Below are 12,522 nucleotides of genomic sequence, written 5' to 3'. Positions count from 1 at the left end.
TCTCCTGTTTTTTCAATGACCTCTTGCTTTCTTCATGTATGATGTCCTTGATGTCATCCCACAACTTGTCTGGTCTTCAGTCATTACTGTTCAACGTGTCAAATCTATTCTTGAGATGGTCTCTAAATTCAGGTGGGATATACTCAAGGTCGTACTTTGGCTCTTGTGGACTTGTTCTAATTTTCTTCGGTTTCATCTTGAACTTGCATAAGAGCAATTGATGGTCTGTTCCATATTCGGCCCCGGCCTTGTTCTGACTGATGATATTGAGCTTTTCCATTGTCTCTTTCCACAGATATAGTCAATTTGATTCCTGTGTATTCCATCTGGCTAGGTCCATGTTATAGTTGCCGTTTATGTTGGTGGAAAGAGGTACTTCCAATGAAGAAGTCATTGGTCTTGCAAAATTCAATCATGTGATCTCTGGCATCATTTTTATCACCAAGGCCATATTTTCCAACTACCTGTCCTTTGTTTCCAGCTTCCGCGTTGCAATCACCAGTAATTATCAATGCATCCTGATTGCATGTTTGATCAATTTCAGACTGCAGAAGCTGGTAAAAATCTTCAATTTCTTCATCTCTGGCCTTAGAGGTTGGAGTGTAAATTTGAATAATAGTCTTATTAACTGGTCTTCCTTATAGGTGTATGGATATTATCCTATCCCTGACAGCGTTGTACTTCAGGATAGACCTTGAAATGTTCTTTTTGACAATGAAGGCAACACCATTCCTCTTCAAGTTGTCATTCTGGGCATAGTAGACTATATGATTGTCCGATTCAGAATGGCCTATACCAGTCCATATCAGCTCACTAATGCTAAGATATCAATGTTTATGCACTCCATTTCGTTTCTGATGACTTCCAGTTTTCCTAGATTCATACTTCATGCATTACACATTCCGATTATTAATGGATGTTTGTAGCCGTTTCTTCTCGTTTTGAATTGTGCCACATCAGCAAATGAAGGTCCCGAAAGCTTGACTCCATCTACGTCATTAAGGTCAACTTTACTTTGAGGAGGCAGCTCTTCCCCAGTCATACTTTGAGTGCCTTCCAACCTGGGGGGCTCATCTTCCAGCACTATATCAGACAATGTCCCACTGCTATTCCTAAGGTTGTCACTGGCTAATTCTTTTCAGAAGTAGACTGCCAGGTCCTTCTTCCTAGTTTGTCTTAGTTTGGAAGCTCAGCTGGGACCTGTCTGCCATGGGTGACCCTGCTGGTATCTGAATATCAGTGGTTTAGTTTCCAGCATCACAGCAACACACAAGCCCCCACAGTATTACAAACTGACAGACACAAAAAACCCACTGCCGTCAAGTTGATTCCGACTCGTAGTGACCCTATAGGACAGAGTAGAACTGCCCCATAGAGTTTCCGAGGAGTGCCTGGTGGATTTGAACTGCCGACCTCTTTGTTAGCAGCTGTAGCACAGACACATGGAGACTGTAAAGATTTACAGCCTTGGAAACCTTATGTAACAGTTCTACTCTGTCCTACAGAGTCACTGTGGGTTGGAATCAACTTGACAGCCGCAGGTTTCGTTTGGTATTTGGTAATCAGGGCCTTGTTTATCTCAAGGAAGGACGTTTCGGTTAAAGCAGGCCCCTATATAAGTCACACTGCAGTAAATGGCGTCTTATTAGAGAACAAATGCAAGTCTTGAGATTTGGCCTGTTTCTAGAGCAGGAAAAAATGGAAAAGAAAAGAAAACAAAAACAGAACCATGTGTAGTGATTGTATGGAATGTTGGAAATGAACTTTACAAATTAATTTGTCTTTCAGCCTGGATTTTTTCTTCCGGTGGCTCTTTGACAAAACTTTCTCAGAGGCCTCTGTCAGATTGGAGTAAGTATCTGCCGCGTCGTGTTGTGCAGGCGGGACCGCGTGTAAATGTCGCACAGGGGCTGGGGCTGGGGCTGCAGGGCATCGTGGGGAGTCTATGCTTCAGAACCTCCATCTTCCTCCCACAAACAGGTCTGGGGGCATCACCACCACCCTACCACTTCCTGGCTGGGCCGGGGCCCCACAGAGGCCCTGGGCTGCACCATGGGAGCTGCCCCACTTTGTGCTGCACATGCAGAAATGTAGTTAATTTTTTAGGCGAAAATTCAATTAGTGGCAGTCTTATTCATTCTTTGAACTTACTTAGTGAGAACAGAGCTGCTTGGGGAGAAAGAACTGCTGGGTCTCAGTGGTGCCAGGGAGGAGGAGAGTAATAATTAAACACTGAGACCAGAGTGACTGTCTGGTCTGGGGAGTATTTTTGCCAGGAGAATGGAGTTAAACATATTGCAGATGTGGATCCCAGTTAGTGTTTAAGGCTTGTACCACACCCACTAAAAGGAGCCCTGGTGGCTCAGAGGTTCAGTGCTAGGCTGCTAACCGAAAGGTTGGCGGTTCGAATCCACCAGCCACTCCATGGGAGAAAGATGTGGTAGTCTGCTTCTGTAAACATTTGTTGTTAGGTGCTGTCGAGTAGGCTCTGGTTCATAGTGACCCCAAGTACAACAGAGCGAAATGCTACCCTGTCCTGTGCTATCCTCACAATCATTGCTTTGTTTGAGCCCATTGTTGCAGCCACTGTATCAATCCATCTCATTGAGGGTCTTCCTCTTTTTAGCTGACCCTCTGCTTTACCAAACATGATGTCCTTCTCTAGGGACTGATCCCTCCTGACAACATGTCCAAAGTATGTGAATCGAAGTCTCGCCATCCTCCTTTCTAAGGAGCATTCTGACTATACTTCTTCCAAGGCAGATTTGTTCATTCTTCTGGCAGTTCGTAGTATATTCGATATTCTTCACCAACACCATAATTCAAATGCATCAATTCTTTGGACTTCCTTATTCAATGTCCAACTTTTGAGGCAATTGAAAATACCATGGCTTGAGTCAGGCACACCTTAGTTCTCAAAGTGACTTCTTTGCTTTTTAATATTTTAAAGAGGTCTTTTGCAGCAGATTTTCCCAATGCAATACATCATTTGATTTCTTGACTGCTGCTTGAATGGGTGTTGATTGTGGATTCAAGTAAAATGAAATCCTTGACAACTTCAATCCTTAACAACTTCAGCTGTAATGATTATAGCCTTGGAAACCCTATGGGGCAGTTTTACTTTGTCCTATAGGATTGCTATGAGTGGAATCGACTCAACGGTAATGGGTTAGTTTTTTTGACCATACCTACTTAATAGTAATAGCTATTATTTAAGTAGGCACATGCTAAGTGCTTTAAATGTCTTTTTCTCATTTAACCTTTACAACAAGTTATGAGGTAGTTACTATTATTATCTCCATTTTACAGATGAGGAGACTGAGGCCCAGAGATGTTGAATAACTTGCTCAAGGTTACCCAGCTAGTCAAGAGCCAGTGCTGGGGCTCAATCCAGCTCCTGTTGCACTATACTTGATGTCCTAATATGGGTCCCACTGATCAGAACTGACTCTTCCAAAGGATCGTTTATAGGGAAGGCTGGTTGTGAACCATGCTTACCTGTAAGGATGGAGTGAATAACAAAACTGGTTCTTACTGGATAAGATAATGACCTGGGAGCTGGAAACCACAGGCAGACACACACCCAACCAGCTCTTCTGTATGTTGACAGTGACTTCCAAGTGGCCACATCCAATGGTCAAGTCTCAGTCCTAGTCTTATGCGATCTATCAGCAGCATCAGACATGTTGAACCACACCTTCCTTCCTTAAATGCTGTCTTCACGTGGCTTCTGTGAGCCGCCGTCTTGGTTCTCCCATCCACTGCTTCTCCTTCTCTGCCTTCTTTCTTGTCTCCCAAGCTCTGAATGTTGGTTGCCGAGGGCCTGGACCTCAGTCCTCCATCCACCTCTATCTCTAGGTGACCTTGGCTGATCTCATAGCTTTAATACCACCTGCTACTCCTGAATTACAGTACGCTGATGACTTCCACGTTTATAACGCCAGCCTGCATCACCAGACTCCTGTATCCAACTGTCTGCCCACAAATCTTATCTAGAGTTCTCATGGGCATTTCAGACTTAACCTGCCCAAAACCAAACTCCTGACTTTGATCACCAAATCTACTTCTCCCACAGCTTCCCCTGGCCCATAACTCTCTTCTTTAAGTTGCTCTGGCAAAAAAAAAAAAAAAAGAGAGAGAGAGACATTGGAGTTATTCTTGTTCTCCTGTCTTTCCTTCATACACCACACCGAATCCATCAGCAAATCTCGACAGCTCTGATACCCAGAATCCGACCGTTTCTCCTGCCTCCACCACAACCGTCCTTGCTCCTGCACGGGGATGGCAGCAGTAGCTGTCTGCAGAGTCTCCTGCTCCCACCTCCCCGAGAGCGCCCTCGCCACAGTGGAGCTGCTTCTGCTCAGAGCCCTCCCACGGTCTCTCATAGGCCCACCGTGGGCCAGGCCTCTGCGCCTTTCAGCCATATTGGTGTTCTAGGGCTTCCCCAACAAAGTATCTCAAACAGGGTGCCTTAAAACAACAGAGACTTATCGTCTCACAGTTCCGGAAGCCAGAAGTCCAAAATCAAGGTGTCAGCGGAGCCTGCTGTCTCTGAAGGTTCTAGGGGAAGACCCTTCCTTGGCTCTTTCTAGCTTCTGGTGTTTGGCAGCAGTCCTTGGTGTTCCTTGGCTTATAGATGTGTCACCCCAGCCTCTGCCTCTGTCTTCACGTGGTCGTCTTCTCCATGTCTCTCTGTGTCTGTCCTCCTCTTTGTATAAGGACACCACTCATATTGGATTAGGACCCACCCTACTCCAGGATGACCTTCATCTTAATTTAACCGATAACATCTTTAAAGGCTCCATTTCCAAACAAGGTTACATTTACCAGTGCTGGGGTTTAGAACTTGAACTTGTCTTTTGGAGGGATGCAGTTCAACCCATAACAGTCCTACCTCTCTGTCTCTGGTCTGTCGTCTGTGGCTCCGCCTGTCCCTTTATGTTCCATGGGTCTGTTCGGCGCGCCCCCATAGGAAAAAAAAAAAATTTTTTTTTTTTCTAAAGCCCTCGCTTTATTGCTCCCTCTGCTTGGAGTGTGCTCCCCTGACCAGATTACTAGATGACCGGTTCCTTAGGCACCTTCAGTGCCTTCATGTCTGCAGGAGGCTTCTCTGACCACCCCCGCATAAAACAGTAAACACTCCACCCCCACCTTATCTTTTTCTAGAGCACTTATCCCCACCCAGCATGAGGTATATTTACCTGTTCTTTTGTCTCCTTTGCCACCGTGGGTACTCTGATGGAAAAGTTGCAGGGTCAGGGGATTTGTTTCATTCCCAGTGCCTGGCACAGTGCCTGGCACATAGATGTGCCTACACATACTCACTGCCTGAAGGAGTGACTATAAAGCCACACCAGGCTTCCCTGCTGCTGCCCAGCAAGGAGCCCCCATTTTCCCTCTGGTGGGAAGGAGGAGGCTGTTGCTGGTGAGAGCCTCCCAGGCCTCGTGGCTACCGACTCACAGGCCCCTGGTTTTCCCCAGGTGTGTCTTCCTGCCTGACCAGGGCGCCTTCTTTGTGAACTACGTCATCGCCTCGGCCTTCATTGGCAATGCCATGGAGCTGCTGCGGCTGCCAGGCCTCATCCTCTATACTTTTCGCATGATCATGGCCAAGACAGCCGCTGACCGAAGGAACGTCAAGCAGGTGCCACACTGCAGCGGAGTGGGCAGGGTCTGCCTCCAGGTGCACGACTGTGCCTGGTGACTCACCCCCCAAAACACTCAGTACCTAGCCAGCACCGGGCACTGTGCTGCATGCTTCTGGGATAGGAGTGGGGAGCTGGAGGCAGGAGGAGCCACCACGTGAATGTGACACCTCTTCAAGCCATGACTCTAACTGACAGGCTGGCCACACACACATACAACCAAAATCACCAAATTCCTTTTCCATGGGTGCCAGTTTACATAACTTCTTGGGATTACCACAGATGTCAAAGGCATTTTGGGCTTGTGACATTTGTTCCGTGATACCCTAAATTTGCTGGAAGGGGGTTCTCTTTTATTCCCCTTTGCCATTGTGGGTACTGTGATAGCAAAGTTGCATCCTTTTATTTAGTACTTGAAACACCTGTATGAGATGGGCACTGCAGTATCCCTGCTGCACACATGAGCAAACTAAGCCCCAGAGAGGCTAAGCGTTTTGCCCAAGACACACAGCTGCAAGTGGCAGAGCTGATGCTGGGTCCAACACCATAGGGGAGCCATTCTCCAGCTGTCCTCAGATAGTATCCTCAAGGAGCTCGCAGTCCTTTGGGGCAGACACGACTACCACAAGGGAAATACTAAGAAAACATGCAATCTCCGTACCTTGTGCAATTCTGGGTGAAGCTGGCAAAGGCTTTGTGGAGGGAAAGAAAGGATCTGAAGAGGCAGGAGTGGCTGTGGGTCTCCCATTCCCAAATCCTCATCCACCCCGCTCTCCCCTTGCTACCTGAAGTACAGTGAGTGGTGTTTGGGGGCAGGGGACAAGCCTGTGAGCCTCTCCCACCACCTCCTCCCAGAACCAGGCCTTCGAGTATGAGTTTGGCGCCATGTACGCGTGGATGCTGTGTGTCTTCACTGTCATTGTGGCCTACAGCATCACCTGTCCTATCATCGCGCCATTCGGTGAGTGGCCCCCTGTGGAAGGGAAGGCTGCATGGAGGGGGGTGCACCAGCCAGCGGCCCTTGGGAGCTGGGCCAGGGGTAGTGGGGCAGCTGATTCCCTCAATGTCCTAGGAACAACCATCACCAGGACATTATGGAAACCTGGAAATGGTGGACATCTTATAACCACTTGGGCAAGCTACCAAAGAACCACACGTGACACCAAATTTCATTTCCAAATGAGCTCCTTCCGCTGGCCTTCCAAACGATGCCCTCTCTGTATTTCTCCTGGTCTGAGGTTCTTCCTTGCTAGAGGATCACTTCATTCTTGGTTTTTAACCCTTTGATTTTAGCAACAACTAAGGTTAGCACTGTTGCTGTGCTCTCAATCTGGCCGCTCACTGTTACACTCCATGCAGGCTGTCATGTTTAAGCCTCAGAATCCTATGAGGCAGGTCTTGTTTCTGCCCCTCTTTCACGGATGAAGAATTGAGGGGCACATGGTTAGTGAGAGATAGAGCCAGGATTTGAACTTAGGACTGCTTGACTTCAAAGGCCAAGGTCTTGATCACTACCCTAAAATAGAACATCAGGAACTGGCAGAGGAATGAAAGACTCTGGGAGGAAGCAGGATAAACTGTTGGTAGTGATAGCTGAGGTTTAGGGATAGGAGGAAGTTTTATTTTCCCCTGTATACTCTGTGGGAGTCCCTGGGTAGTGTAAACAGTTGGCCTAGGCTGCTGAAAGGTTGGAGGTTTGAGTCCACCCAGAGGTACCTGGGAAGAAAGACCTATCGATCTACTTCTGAAAGATCACAGCCATTGGAAACCCTACAGAGTGCAGTTCTACTCTGACAAGCATGGGTTGCCATGAGTCTGAGTTGAGTTTACGGCGACTGCTCTGATTCTTTTTTTTTTTTCCTAACATTTTACTGTTGTTTCGGTGAAAGTTTACAGAGCAAATTCATTTCCCATTCAATGATTTATACACAGCTTGTTTCATGACATTAGTTGCAAACCCCTTCCTCCTGGGTTCCCGGTGTCCATATGCCCAGTTTTCCTGCCCCTAGCATCCTTCTGAACTTTGCTTTTGGGCAGATGCTGCCCTTCAGGTCTCATGTAGTTGATAGTTCTGAGGTGCACATTTTCCTCGCTGGTGTTATTATTCATTTTATAGGTCTGTCTATTGTATGATTATAATGTGATCTCTGGGGTGATTTTAGTTCCAAGTTTGAAGGATGTCTAAGGTCCATAGTCTCAGGGGTTCCACTGGTCTCTAACAGACCAGTAAGTCTGGTCTTACGCGTTTGAGTTTTGTTCTGCATTTCTCTCCCACTCTGTCCATGACCTACTGTTGTGGTCCTGGTGGAAGTGGTTTGTAGTGGTAGCTGGGCACCATCTAGTTCTTCTGGTCTTAGGCTAGTAGAGGCTGTGATTTGCTTCCGACTCTCACTCTGTTGTACTATTTTAAAAATCTACAGCATTACTTTAAAAAAAAAGAACCTGGCATAGTAGAAAAGGCAGCACCCACCTTCAGTGCCACTCCTGGGGGAAGACCCCTGGGCATCTGTTGACTGTGGTGAGGGTCGGAGGTCAGCCTGGGTAGGAAAGAAGAGGAGGATCTGGGGCTCTGGGGGAACACAGTGTGGGAGGGGCCCTGGGAGAATCTGAATCCAGGCAACTGAGTTCTTTCCTCAAAACGATCCTAGAATGTCAGTGTTCCATAGAGACAGAATCGCAGATGCCTCTACTCCTTTGGAGTCAGAAAGAGGCCAGGAGAGAGTGAAAGAGAGAACAGACTAGCATTCAGGTTATGCATTTTGCCCAACTTGGGGTTCACGCTGTTGGATTTCCCCTCCACCTGGCCCCAGCCCCATGCACAAGTAGCCACCCACCGGAGGAAGGGGGCAGAGCAGCCCTGGTGGCCCAGCTGGGGCCTCCAGCTCACAGCCTACCTCCGCAGGCCTCATCTACATCCTGCTCAAGCACATGGTGGACCGGCACAACCTCTACTTCATCTACCTTCCGGCCAAGCTGGAGAAGAAGATCCACTTCGCCGCCGTGAACCAGGCCTTGGCAGCTCCCATCCTGTGCCTTTTCTGGCTCTTCTTCTTCTCCTTCCTTCGCCTGGGTGAGGGGTCCAGACCTTGGCTTCACATTCCCGCATCTACACCAGCCAATCAGATCCCTCACTACTTTAATAGCATCAACCTGGTGTCCAATCAGAATGTCGCACCTGAGGGAGAGGGCTGGTTGGGTGGGGCAGTGGACAGACCAACTCCCAAGCTAGCCAGAGTTCAACTGTAAGCTTTGTGAAAAGGCCTGGCCAATTGCCCCAGACACCCTTAGAGAGAAAACAGCCTCTTCACCAGCCTTGGTGGAGCTGAACCAGAGGAGATGGGCTGATGGTCCAGATTTCTCTTTGGGGATGGTTGGTGGGCCCAGGTCCTCACACCTCAGAGTGGAGGACGATGGGACGTGCTAGGAAGAACTGACATTCTTTTGGAAAGACAGAAAAAAGTAGAAGAACTGGGTGACTCTGCCCCAGTCAGGTTGGGGGAAGATTTCATCCTACCAAGCCCAGGCCACTGGAGACTAGAGGGACTGACCCAACAACGAAACTGGCCAATTGTCATTGACTTGGTGTCCTGGCCCTGGTGACCTACTTCCAAAAAAATCAGCTGTTGAAAACCCTATGCAGCAAGTCAGAATTGACTTGATGGCAACTGGTTTTATTTTGTTTTTGGTGTCCCAGTTCCTGCTGGGAGCCTGGGCAAAGGTTTTGAAATCTGACCAGCTGTTCAGTGGGTCATTCTGTGCAGTCCTAGCTGTGAAGGCACCATCCCAGCTGCAGGAGTGAGGGGGTATAGGTTGTAGGCCTTCCCTTTACTTTCTTCTTGAGTGAGAAGTCACCCTCTGAGAGGAGAGGGCACCAGGTGTGGCCCACCCCTCACCAGGAGTGGCAGCCCACCCCCTACAAGGTCAGCATCCCTCTCCACCCCCAGGTCTGAAGGCCCCCGCCACTCTGTTCACCTTCCTGGTGGTGCTGCTCACCATCCTGGTCTGCCTGGCCTACACCTGCTTTGGATGCTTCAAGCACCTCAGCCCTCTGAACTATAAGGTAACCCCCTCCACCCCTGCTGGTTCACTCTGGCCCTCCTCGCTCCTTCACATATCAGCAGTCTTCTGTAGATTTTATTTGCCCACAGGATGGGTGTGGGTAGCTGGGTGCAAGGTGTAGCTTCCTCCCCCCACTTCCCTACTCCCTGTACCCCTCCCCCCCCAGTCCTCTCTGGGGCTGCTACTGAGACCTTGGTGCCAGCTGGTACTATTATTCTGGGTGTTAATCATCTGTTTGTTTGGAGGGTGTTTGTTCCGGAAGATCAGTTTTGTGTATCGTTGCAATGTTTGGCTGTTACCTGCAGACAGAAGAATCAGCAAGTGACAAAGGAAGTGAAGCCGAGGCCCCCGTGCCCCCACCATTCACAGTAAGCAACAGTTCTCACCCAAGCATCCATTTTCCTTTTTCTGGTTTTAATGGTCCTAACCAGATAGGCCCAGGAAAACATGTTTTGATGGTCTCTTGTTGAGAGAGAAGCCCCTTGATGACATGGCAGGTGGGTTTCTGAGTTGTCAGCAGAAAGGCATCCCTAGTCCCTCTGGGTGGGGAACCTGCATATGCGAAGCCACACAGCCACTGAAGTGATAATTTGCCACCGAAGTAGGCCCTCCCCCAGTGGTTTCGGTTCCTCTTCACTTTCCTTTGCTGCATATTTAATGCATGGTGAGCCTTTGGCTTTAGTGAAGCGATGCTGTAAGGCCCTATGGTTTGATGCAGCTTCATCACAGCCCTTCATCAGCACCTGCCTGGGTGAGGTCCTCTGATAGGCACCAAGAGGGGGTCAAACAGGCCCCCATTTTAATTCAAATGATGGAGCACTTGCTTAAAAGGAAGGCACCATGTTAGATAGATGTCTGTCTTTCTGGACCCCCCTGCTTCCAGCTCCCAGGGTGGGGCTGGGCAAGGAAAACAGAGCTGCCTACACCTGGGCCAGCATCAGCAGCAGGTGTCCTTTCCAGGTGTCAGGCCCTCTTATCAGTGGCTGTCCTTGGACAAACCCCAGGAGAGAAAGTCCTCTGAAAGATTCCTTGCTGAGAGACGCGCCTGTGGCTGTGCCAGCCAGGCAGGGGGGGAGGCAGGACAGGTGGCTGATGCAATCCCTCACTTCTCAGCCGGGTCTGGGGAGGAGTGGAGCAGGCGGCAAGCCTGGGATTAGAGGAACCGGAACTTAGGTTTGTTCAGCATCTGAGAAGTTCAACTGGAAGCCCTCTGAACCTGCCCTCTGTTAGTGGAGTCTTGTTTCCCATATACAGTGAGAAATTCCCTTAGAATTCAGTGCTGAGAAATAGGTGTTTCCTTCTCTGCGATAACGAGAATGGGGGAATGATTCCCTATTGCTCTGTCTGCTAGGAAGTTCTACAGCTGGCGTGTTTGGAGTCCTGACTTCTGAGTCTCTACTGTGGTTTCACTGTGTGTGTTTACAAGCAGTGTGAAAGCCTTGCTGGGAGGAGGAGGGTGACTGACGTGTGGGCAGCGGGGAGGAACGGGTACAGAGTCTCATGCCCACCCCACCAAGCACTAACTCCACCATTTGCTGGCAGCCATACGTGCCCCGGATTCTGAACAGCTTGGCCTCGGAGAAGACAGCTCTGTCCTCACAGCAGCAGCAGACATACGGTGCCATTCACAACATCAGCGGGGCTCTCCCAGGGCCGTGGTTGGCCCAGAACCCTGCAGACAGCATGGCTGCCACCGACCAGGAGGCCTGAGGGCAAGCTGCCCCGCTGGCCCAGGCTCTGGGAGCCAGATGCTGAGGAGACACAAGAGCAGGAGCACGGTCTCCGATTCCAGCCAAGTTCAGGACTTCTCTCCACTGTTTCAGGCTCCACTGCTCTAGAAATGTGGACCCAGGAAGGCCATGGGCTCAGGCCCTTGGCTAGGTGGGATGGGTTGGGATGCCAGTTAAGGGCCAGTGGGTGGCCTTTTCTGGTCACAGCAGTGGTGAAGGGTATACTCACAGCTCTGTACCTTACCTGCTCCCCTGCGGCCTGCTCATTTCCCAGGTTCCTCCCCCCTCCCCTTTGCACAGCTTCCAGCTCCTAGCTGGAATGATGTCCCCAATGATGTCCAATCCAGATCATGTGTTGGAATTTTGTCCCTCAGAGCCATTAGCTCTTGTGACTCTAGAAGGTAACAGTGAAGACTTTCTCCCTTCTGAATACTCAAACACCTTTTACATACACACACCCATGCGCACACACAGACACATCCGATAACCAAAGAGCCTGCAGCAGGCCCGGGTCTGAGATGGGGTGCAAATGGGAGCCCAGGTTCAGTTCAGCTCACCCCTCCTTGTATTAAGTTGTTCATCCATCCTCCCACCCCCAGCAGTGTTGGCCCCTTGAAGCTGCTCCCAGGCATCAGCTGTGGGGAGCAGGGAGGAGATGGGATGGTGCTGGCTGCAGCAGGCTCAGCCAGCTGAGCACACACTCTGCATCCTGCTATCTCGTCCTTGCGTGGGGTTCTTGTACCATGTTGCCAGTGATGCTATGGCTGGATCAGGGTCACCCACAGCAGTCAGGGATAATGAGGATTATTAATAAAGTGTCCATTTGGACAGGTTGCTGAGACCCAGACTCTCCTGCCTTTTTAGGGCTGAGGGTGAGGGGCTCAGCCTCCACTCAGCCCTCGATCCTGTCTGCGTCCTTCAAAAGGGGTGGAACAGCTCTAAGGGGAGGACAGTGTGGACAAGTGTGGGGCTGGACACCAGCCCAGGGCAGAAGAGAGGAGGAGGTAGGTGTGTCTGGGCTGGGTGCAAGACTGTTCTCTTAAACTGTGATGCTGGCAGGAAGGAGCAGCAGCCCTTTGCCCTTTCTC

At 49.6% G+C, this 12,522-nt stretch overlaps 1 protein-coding gene across 7 annotated transcripts in view; it reads left to right on the top strand.

Annotated features, from left to right (window-relative positions):
• TMEM63A (transmembrane protein 63A) overlaps nucleotides 1–12,300 on the top strand; it is a 47,406-nt gene extending 35,106 nt beyond the window's left edge. For 6 of the 7 annotated variants that reach the window (XM_049868458.1, XM_049868457.1, XM_049868455.1 and 3 more), the window contains 7 exons: nucleotides 1,789–1,851; nucleotides 5,482–5,644; nucleotides 6,501–6,606; nucleotides 8,548–8,715; nucleotides 9,590–9,705; nucleotides 9,950–10,072; nucleotides 11,247–12,300. In XM_049868458.1, coding sequence (XP_049724415.1) covers nucleotides 1,789–1,851; nucleotides 5,482–5,644; nucleotides 6,501–6,606; nucleotides 8,548–8,715; nucleotides 9,590–9,705; nucleotides 9,950–10,072; nucleotides 11,247–11,414 — 907 coding nt within the window. In that variant the 3' untranslated portion in view covers nucleotides 11,415–12,300. The remainder of the gene's footprint in view (nucleotides 1–1,788; nucleotides 1,852–5,481; nucleotides 5,645–6,500; nucleotides 6,607–8,547; nucleotides 8,716–9,589; nucleotides 9,706–9,949; nucleotides 10,073–11,246) is intronic. The other variant, XM_049868459.1, reaches the window with a different exon arrangement.
• The last annotated feature ends 222 nt before the right edge of the window (nucleotides 12,301–12,522 follow it).

The sequence above is a fragment of the Elephas maximus genome, chromosome 24 (assembly GCF_024166365.1).
Source record: "Elephas maximus indicus isolate mEleMax1 chromosome 24, mEleMax1 primary haplotype, whole genome shotgun sequence".
NCBI classification, from domain to species: domain Eukaryota; kingdom Metazoa; phylum Chordata; class Mammalia; order Proboscidea; family Elephantidae; genus Elephas; species Elephas maximus.
This window is presented reverse-complemented; position numbering and strand designations above follow the sequence as displayed.